The 8,915-nt window shown below is 53.7% G+C and overlaps 2 protein-coding genes and 1 long non-coding RNA gene across 3 annotated transcripts in view; 2 read left to right on the top strand and 1 right to left on the bottom strand.

The window, feature by feature from the left end:
- Window positions 1-8,909, bottom strand: part of LOC107139036 (dual specificity protein phosphatase 15) — a 9,555-nt gene extending 646 nt beyond the window's left edge. Inside the window, 6 exon segments of the mRNA XM_015481818.2 lie at window positions 780-961; window positions 2,087-2,161; window positions 3,073-3,122; window positions 6,190-6,272; window positions 7,937-7,970; window positions 8,633-8,909. Of these exon segments, the coding sequence (XP_015337304.1) occupies window positions 780-961; window positions 2,087-2,161; window positions 3,073-3,122; window positions 6,190-6,272; window positions 7,937-7,970; window positions 8,633-8,653 (445 nt within the window). The 5' untranslated portion in view covers window positions 8,654-8,909.
- LOC107139047 lies at window positions 853-4,590 on the top strand. Its single transcript, XR_001503083.2, has 3 exons — window positions 853-991; window positions 1,214-1,271; window positions 1,902-4,590. It is a non-coding gene; the product is annotated as an uncharacterized LOC107139047 (long non-coding RNA).
- The window catches only part of Ttll9 (tubulin tyrosine ligase like 9), a 52,015-nt gene continuing 51,393 nt past the window's right edge, over window positions 8,294-8,915 (top strand). Inside the window, exon 1 of the mRNA XM_048810550.1 lies at window positions 8,294-8,602. The gene's annotated coding sequence lies outside the window, so the exon portion shown is untranslated. The remainder of the gene's footprint in view (window positions 8,603-8,915) is intronic.

The raw sequence follows: 8,915 nt of genomic DNA, 5'->3' as shown, positions 1-8,915 counted from the left end.
GGTCCTCGCTCCCGCCCCGGCTCCGCCGCCCTCGGCCCGCCTGCCACCCGCCCGCCCCCGCGAGCATCCCTTGGCCTCCCTTCTTGGAGTTCCAGGGCGCCGCCGAGGGTCCCTCTCCCTCTGCAACTCCCTCCATTTTCCAGATTTGCTAAAGTGACCCCCACCTACACAGCGGGGAGCGCATGAACCCCTCCCTCTGGCCTCTGACCACATCGGTGGTCTCAGCAACTGCGCTCACCAGGGCTTCTTTCTAGCACAGCCCTGTAGATAAGCCTCTGGGGACCCTTCTGTCACCCTGCTGGGAGCCTTCAGGCTGTCTCCAGCTCTCTCCTCTTTCTTCCCTCCTCTCTCACCCTTTGTGCCCGGGGTGACCTCAATTCCTGAAATTCTGGGAGAGATAAGGAAGGGGACTGCTTTGACCTCAGAAAGATCCAACGTTGGGGTGTGGCAAGGCCAGTTTTCCCCCAAGAGGTTAAACCCTCAAAGCTTTAGGTGACAGGCAGATAGATGGGGCCTGAGGGCATTTGGGCACCTGGCCAGACTGAAGGGCCTACAGACTGGTCTAGGGGCAGCCAGACTCTAAGTTTAAAAGCAAACCAATGAACCCCATAACCCACCTGGCTGTTAACACAAACTAAACTTAGGAGCTGGATTAGTTCAAGACCCCAGGATAATCTGCCAGATCTGAAGCCTGGGCTGAATTCCTCCCAATCCTGCCCAGGTTCAAGGGGAAAGAAGGGTCCCGGACCCCCCCCCCCCCTAGTCCAAGCGACTCCTACCAGCCCTTACCTTCCGGGAGTTTCCCCAGCCAAACTCCTCCAGCTGCTGCCTGAAGCCTGGGTTGGGGTTGGCGATGGGCCGGGTGGCCTTGATGGCTTCAAGCACTTCCCTCCAGCCCAGCCCCGTCACCGTCATCACATATGCTGTTACAATGGTGGTACTGCGGGAGATGCCTGCAAAGCTGGGGTCCCCAGCAGCCCCCAGGCTTCAGGTAAGGTTCCATCTCCCCCATACCTCCCAGGCACCTGCCCACTGCAGTGCCCCTGCCCTTGCCTCCAACCACAAGCAAGTGGCCAGGACCTCTCCTCCTAGCTCCAGGTCTTTGCCCAGGAGATTCCCTCTGCCTGGCATTCTCTCTCCCACATCAAGGGCCTGGGCGAAACCTCATTCATTCATTCAAAAAATATTTCCTCATCATCTTTTCCTTTTTCAGGTCCTGGGGATACAGGGAGGGAATAAAAGAGCAATGGTCTCTGCTGTCCTGGAGCTCAGTAAGTTGGGGGAGACAGACACTAACCAGAGACATGATTTCAGGTGGTTGTAACTGTGTTGAAGATGAGTCTGGGGCCTAGGAGTTCCATAGAGGAGGAGGTGTTGATCTAGTGGGGATGATGAGGAAGGGTCAGGGAAGAGGTTGCAGAGGTCTTGAGAGATAGGTAAGGGTCAGCCAACCATGTTTCTAGGCAGCGTGCACCAAGACCATAAGGTGGAAGTCTGGTGGATTTGAAATATGGGAGTCTAGTGCAACTGGAACAGGGGAAGGAGGGAGAGAGAAGGCAAGGCTTGAGAGAGTGGTCTCATGGAGGCTCCAGAAGTGCCGGCCAGGCTCAGTCTGGTTCTGCCAGAGCCCCAGCCAGGCACAGGACAGGTGCTTGTTGAGAAGTTATGGAATGAATGACATAGGCAAGGCCTGGGGTAAATGAGTAGATCAAAAGTCTGTTCTCCTAGCCTGGATTCCCCACCTCACAAGCCTGGGAGGGAGGAGAGGGGGAGCCAGGAGGAATGGACTGCCCAAGTGCCGTGTGACCCCAGCCCAGTTCCTGCCCCTCTCTGGGTCATCTCTCTCTCTCTCAACAGCTCAACAGCCCTGTCAGCTCAATAACCTTTTCCCCATTTTACAGATGTCAAAACTGAATCTCAGGGAGAAACAACTGCTGGGCTACGACCACAGGGCTGGTAAAGAACAGGACCCTGACTTGAGCCTGTGGTGGCTCCTCTGGATGAATGGCGGACTGTGGGTGTTGTGGCCCATGGGATGGCTGTGTGTTGGGGATGGAGGACAGCCACCAGCTCCCCCTCAACTCACCAGTGCACAAGGCAGTTCCCCCCATTGAGCCGGCAACAGTGGATGAAGCTGATACATTCTTTGAAGTGCTTTTTGCTGGAGAAGAGAGGACAGAGGAGCCAGTATGGGGCGGTTTCCCGGGAGCCCTTTCCTCATGGGACTAGCAAGGGACCAGGAGCCCTGGGCGCTCAGGGCAGCCAGCGTTTGCAGGGAGCAGGGGGAGGTGTGGGAAGCAGCGGTGGAGGCAGGCCAGGCTGGGAGGGGCCGCCATCCCGCAGAGCATCCCTGCAGGGTCCTGGGGTCGGGTTTTGGCCTTTCAAGGAAATAGGAGGAGACCCTGGGGTCCCACTTCTCAGGGGTCTTTCAAGAGTGGGACCCTGGGGTCTCCTCCTACCTATGTCCTTGAAAGGCCACACATAAGAACATCTAGGAACAATGACAGTCAGCCGTGGGCTGGGAGCAGAATTCCCCATGGGGCAGAAGTTTAGCCTGGGTCCATCCCGAGTTGAAGGGCACGGATGCGAAAAACCCCAGCAAAATGTCTGTTTTCCTGAGCCCCCACTACACAATAGGTCCTGTCCTAGATCCTTAAGGCATGTCATCAGACCTTTGAAAGCCTCCTTGCCTCTGGTCAGAACCCTGTTTTACAGATGAGGCTCAGAGATGGGAAGTGATTTGTCCAAGGTCACACAGCAGTAAATGGCAAAGGCTGGCTGGAACCCAGATGTCTTAACTCCAAGGCCAAGAACAGGCTGAGCCTCACCTTCTGGAATCTACTGGTGCACCTGATCCCTAGAGGCAGGGAACTGTCCCCATCTCATTGCTGAGGAGACTGAGGCTCAGGAAAGAGGGATGGGGACCTACCACAAGAGCATGGTTGAGACAGAGTCAAACTTGGGTAGAGGTGCCCTGTGACAGCTATCTGGCTTGAATATTCTCTGTCCTTCCTCAGGCCTCCCTCCCCCACTGCAGGAGGTAGCTCTGTTGGTCCATTCAGGGAAACTTACATGGGTACTTCAGGGGTGTCAGCCACCGGGATGCGAAGGTAGGTGATATCCTGCAAAGACAAAGCACACCTGGAATCCCAGCGACTCTGAAGCTGAGGTGCAGAAACACAAGTTTGAGGCCAGCCTGGGCTATTTAGCAAGGCTCTTTCTCAGTATAGGTTTTTTTGTTTGTTTTAAAGGGCTGGGGGTGTACCTCATTGGCAGAGTCCCTCTAGGTTCAATCCCCAATAGCACATAAACAAGCAAAAACCCACACTAAGGGAGTGGGGACCTTGCCTGCACCCCCTTTCCTTGGCCTGAGCAACCCAAGTGCTGTGTGACCCCAGCCCAGTTCCTGCCTCTCTCTGGGCCACTCTTCTCTTTCTGTCCAAAGAAAGTAGATACCATTTCTGTGAGCCTCCCAACTCTGTCTGTGATTCAGAGCTTTCTGAGCAGACAGTGCCCTAACTTCATAGGTGACTTGGACATGAGGACTTGATAAGAAGGACTTGGCAAATCTTTTATCCAATAGCCTGGGAAAGTGTCTCCCCTGCAAGTGGAGATTGCAAAATGACATAGTAAAAAGGGCAAAGCAGATTTGTTTATCTTGAAAAGACGTAAAAATTATAAAACCAAATTTACATAATAGTCAAGGAATAAACTGTGGGTAATTTTTCCAACACATTTGCTGTGATGCCCTTTGCTTCATGCTTATTAATTTCCACATAATTTTGTCAAGATTATTTCTGCTCACATCCTGAGGACCTCATTGCTTTTCTTGAGGACCTCCTTTGATACTTTGATGTTTAAGTGGCCCACCACTAGGCCCTCATTTGCCCAGGGCTTTGTGTGAAGTCCTAGCCCTTCTCTACCCAGCTCACATTCCCCAAGGTCGTGAAACCCTGCATCTTTTGCAAGGTTTGCAATTTCACTTTGCAAAACATTTGGCCTTGGGTTTGCATGGTATTATCAAACTCTGCTAAATTCACTGGTGCCTGGGATGGAGACAGGCTAGTGAGAGGAGGGAGGGCCGCTGGGGCACAGGCTAATTTTTGTAAGCAGTCACCTCACAGGTAAATAAATTAATGACCTGACAACCCTCCCTGTGCAGTCTATTTAGACTGCATATTCTCAATACTCTAAAACGAGGCTGCCCTATCCAGCAAACTCACACTCCCAATGGCCTGGAAATTTCTTCTTTGACACTGAAAGTCATAGATTATTGGAGGTTGCCCTTAGAGACTATCAAATCTGTCACATGAAAACCTGGAGGCCTGGGGCTGGGGTGTAGGTCAGAAGAAGAGCACTTGCATAGCATGTCTGGGCCCTGGGCTTGACCCCCAGCACCTCAAAAAAGGACCCCAAATTGAATAAACTGAGCCCAGAGAGGGAAAGGACCCTACCCCACATAGCACATCTGTGGCAGAACAGATTTTCTTTTTTGGTAATAGGGATGGAATCCGGGCCGCTTTACCACTGAGTCACATCCCCAGCTCCCCAGCATTTTGTTGTTGTTGTGGTGGTGGTGGTGCTGGGGATTGAACCCAGGGCCTTGTGCATGCAAGGCAAGCACTCCACCAACTGAGCTATACCCCCAGCCCCTCCAGCTCTCCTTTTTTATGTTTTATTTTGAGACAGGGTCTCACTATGTTGCTTAGGGCTTGGCTAAGTTGCTGAGGCTAGTTTTGAACTTGAGATCTTCCTGCCTCAGCCTCCCAAGCCGCTGGGATTACAGGCATGTGCCACCACGCCTGGTGACACAGACTTATAAACAGAGGAGGAGGCTCTGTTTATGTGATAGGAATATTTTGGGGGGCTGGGGATGTGGCTCAAGTGGTAGCGCGCTCGCCTGGCATGCGTGCGGCCCGGGTGCGATCCTCAGCACCACATACAAACAAAGTTGTTGTATCTGCCAAAAACTAAAAAATAAATATTAAAAATTCTCTCTCTCTCTCTTTAAAAAAAAAAGAATATTTTAAACTTTGGTATTATATCAGTTTTAATTTGTTGAGCATCTATTATGTGGCTGTCAGCCACTCAGCAAGGTAGGTACTGATATAAAAAATTCCATTTTGTAGGTCAGGTAACTGAGGCTCCGAGGTAGGAAGTCTTGTGCCCAAGGTCAGCAAGAGAATAAGTGATGAAGATGAGAACCCAGGTCTCCTACTGCAGGGCCTTTGGTCTGGACTGACTGCTTCCCACCTCAGTCCTGACATCCTCACCTCCTGTCTCCCAGGATTCCATGTCAATGTAGCCCCTGCAGTGGGGACCACACTTTGCAGTGTTGGAAGCAGATTCACCACCCTGCATTCTCTTTGCATCTTCACAACAGCCCTCTGGGGGCAGTCAGGGTTGGGAATCAAAGGCCCAAAGAGGTGAAGTCACAGTCCAAGGTTGCATAGCAAGACACAGCCCAGAATCATCTGTTTGGAATCATCCATTCAGTAAGGTAATGGGAAGATCTTGTCCTCCCTCCCCTGTCCAGTACTGGGAATTGAACACAGGAATCTTGACCACTGAGCTATGTCGCCAGCCCTTTTAATTATTTCAGTCTTGAAACAGGGTCTTGCTAAGTTGCTGAGGCTGGCCTCAAATTTGCAATATCCCTGGGCTGGGGATGTGGCTCAAGCGGTAGCGCGCTCGCCTGGCATGCATGCGGCCTGGGTTCGGACCTCAGCACCACATACAAATAAAGATGTTGCGTCCGCCAAAAACTAAAAAATATTAAAAATTCTCTCTCTAAAAAAGAAAATTTGCAATATCCCTGCCTCAGCCTCCTGAGTAGCTGATATTGCAGGCATGCGCCACTGTGAGGGCCTTTGTGTGGGCCTTTGTGGCTTTGTGAGGGCCTTTTTAAGCATCAAGGAGAGACTTCTTGGGCCAGATGGCCTGTGCTCAAATCCCAGCTGGTAAGTTTCTTAGATGTGTTACCTTAGGTAAGTTAATTTACCTCTCTGGGCCTCAGTTGCCAAATAAAGATGATAATATAAACCAATCCAATGGTGAAGAAGGCATAAGCACGAGTCAAGAAGACAAGACAGGACCTGGCATATGGTAGGTAGTTGATAAATGGGTGCTATGGGGATCTAGAGCCCATCCCCCACCTATGCACAGCCCTGGGATGGGGATTCAGAATACCTGCAGAAGAGGCTGGGGTGACTCATGAATAGAGATGATGTGTGTGATCTTATTCCGGCCCAGCTGATCCGGGTCTTTGGCATCTGAAAGAAACAGGTGCTTGCACCAATATGGCAAGTATGACTTATTGGGTACTGAGGCTAAGTACAGCGAGAGCCGCCACCCCAGCTCTGCACATCACCACTTCGCTCCCGCTGGGCCCCTCCTCCCCTGGCTGCGGCTTCTTCCCCAGGTCCTGTACACCCTGAGGCTCAGAATGGCCTCTGGGGCACCCAGAGGACACAGCCCAGCCTCTCCCTGCCCTTGCTCACGCTGTTCTTTCCATCCCAAACACCCTTGCCCAGCACATTCTTTGACCCAGCAGTTCTACCTCTAGGAATCTGGGGGCAGAAGCATTTGTACACACAGAAAGCTGTTGTGTGGCAGACAGTGTTCTCTGCAACTCGGTTCGTATCAGGAATAGTTAAACAATTACAACCACCACATGTCCATCAGAAAGGGACTGGGTAAATAGTGACATACTCATATTTTGGAACACTGTGCAGACATTAAAACGATCTCTGTGCTGATGTGCAAGAATGCACACAATAGACTTTGAAGTGGGAAGTTCAGATTCCAGAACAGTGTGCAGGATAGGTTTCCATTTTGTTTGAAATATTATATCTTTTATCTACAAAGATATATGGAAAACTACTCAGGGGTAGGTCCCACAGTAGCCATTTCTAGGGACTGGATGTTTAGCCCATGCAGACCTTCTAGGATCAGAATAAATAGCACATGGCCCTCATCTCCACAAGGTCATGCCTTACTCAACAATCATCTTGGGAGTGCATATGGTATGCAGCTGTTGGGGTCTGGGGGTCAACTCCCTGGCTCCTATCCTCATGGGACTTATATACTTAAAGGGGATTCAGACCTTAATCTAGCCAAATATGGAAATCAATGTGGCAGGAGCTACTGGGGTCCCAGGAAAAAAGGGACCAGGGCTTATGAGGGTAGAACATCTGAGCTCCTCCCTTTCAACACTGTAGACTGAAGTGACTTTTCTATTCTGAATCCCCCAAGCCCTGGACCACCTGCCTCAGCCTGTTTCCTCCCTCACAGTCAAAGATCGTCTCTGTTTAGATTTGCTTCCCTGCTGCCACCTGGAAGCCCCTGAGGAGGGGGATGGGGGTGTGTGTGCTGTCTCTTTGTCCCCATCTCCCATTGAAAGTTGGGAAATGTTGGATGAGAGAACAGGGAGGGCAGAAGCTTATAGACTCGCCACCCTGGCCTCAGCTGGATGATGGGTCTGTGCTTACAGGAGGGCCCAAGACGCCTCCTCGGGAGAGAAGGGGATGGGGGAAGGTTCCTCGATTCCCAGGTGGAAACACACCCTCAAGCAGACCTCAGCTCAGAACCTCAGGGCCAGAAGGGCCCTGAAGAGGCTGGTGGGCCTTGAGCCAAGGAGGTGGCAGAGGTGCAGAGCAGACTTGCCACATGGTCCCAGCTCAGATCATGAACCTTGCCCTTTGGCCTTGTGGTGAAATAGGGGTGGAGGTTGGCATGGGGAAGATGTCAGCATCAGACCCCAGCGCTCCATGGCTGCCCCTTCCCCCTCCCCCCGAGCACCCCCTCAACCCCCAGGACCCCTTTTCTCCTCCCAGCCTGGTGTGGCTTCCCCACCTCTAGCCCCAGTCCTGTCTCTGGTGTGTGGGCCAGAGTATGATGGTGGACTCAGGCTTGGGACAGAGTGGGCAGTGCTCACCAATGAAGTTTCCGAGGTAGAGTCCAGGAAGTACCTAGAGAAAGAAGAGGCAGGGGTCAGCAGGGCAGGGCTGTACCACTTCCCACCTCTGGTGGCTGGGAGACTCACAGCCCCCCTCTGTCCCATGAGGGTTCCACAGGAGCAATCGCTGAGGCTTGGGCCCTCTGTGAGAGAGTCTGGGGCTCTGGGGAGGTTGGGGGAGCAGGCCAGCAAGTTAACCAAGGGAGAGTCAGGCTTGGGGACCAGCGAGAGGGAAGAGGAGGGAGGCTTAGGGGACAGAGAGGGAGGGGACAAAGGACCCAGGGGGAATGGGAGGAGCAGCCGAGGAGTGGGCTGGGAGCTGGAGGACCAAGGCCAGTGCAGGTGTAGGGCATGCAGGGGCGGAGTGGGGAGGGTCGGAAAAACAGCACCAGAGTCTGGGGAGTCTGGGAGAGGGACACAGCAAGCCAGGGCAAGGTATCCCCGAGTAAGAGCCACAGAGATACAGCAAGACACAGAGTCGCACAGAGGACAGACACAGGCAAAGAGAGAACACACCGCGGCCTCGGAACCTCAGGGACACAGAGGTGTGGACACACAGGGCTCAGAGAGGGACCAGAAGGTCAGAGGCGGGCAGACCGACCTAGTCGCAGCCGGTGGCCTGCCGGAAGGGCTGGAGACAGCCAGGTGAGGGATGCGCGGTCGCCGCCCCCCTACCTTGGTCATGCCATTTCCCATGATCCTGGGGGCGGGGGGCGGGGCGCACCCCCAGCTCGCCGCCCGGAAAGCGCTCGGGTCACAGCTGCCCTGCTGGCCCAGGCCCGGAGCCTGCAGCCTGACGGGGAACCGGGGGCCTGGCGTCCGCGGCCCTACCCAACCTGGTCCCGCCGCCGCGGCCACCGCCCGCCGACCCCCGGCCCGTGGACGGGAAACCGAAGGAGCCGCCGCCGCCGCCGCCGCCGCCGCCACCGCCGCAGGCTCCTGCCCGTACCCCCCTCGG

Source organism: Marmota marmota, unplaced genomic scaffold (genome assembly GCF_001458135.2).
Source record: "Marmota marmota marmota unplaced genomic scaffold, marMar, whole genome shotgun sequence".
Taxonomy (NCBI): domain Eukaryota; kingdom Metazoa; phylum Chordata; class Mammalia; order Rodentia; family Sciuridae; genus Marmota; species Marmota marmota.
Note: the sequence above shows the minus strand (reverse complement) of the source record. Positions and strands in the feature narration are given on the sequence as shown.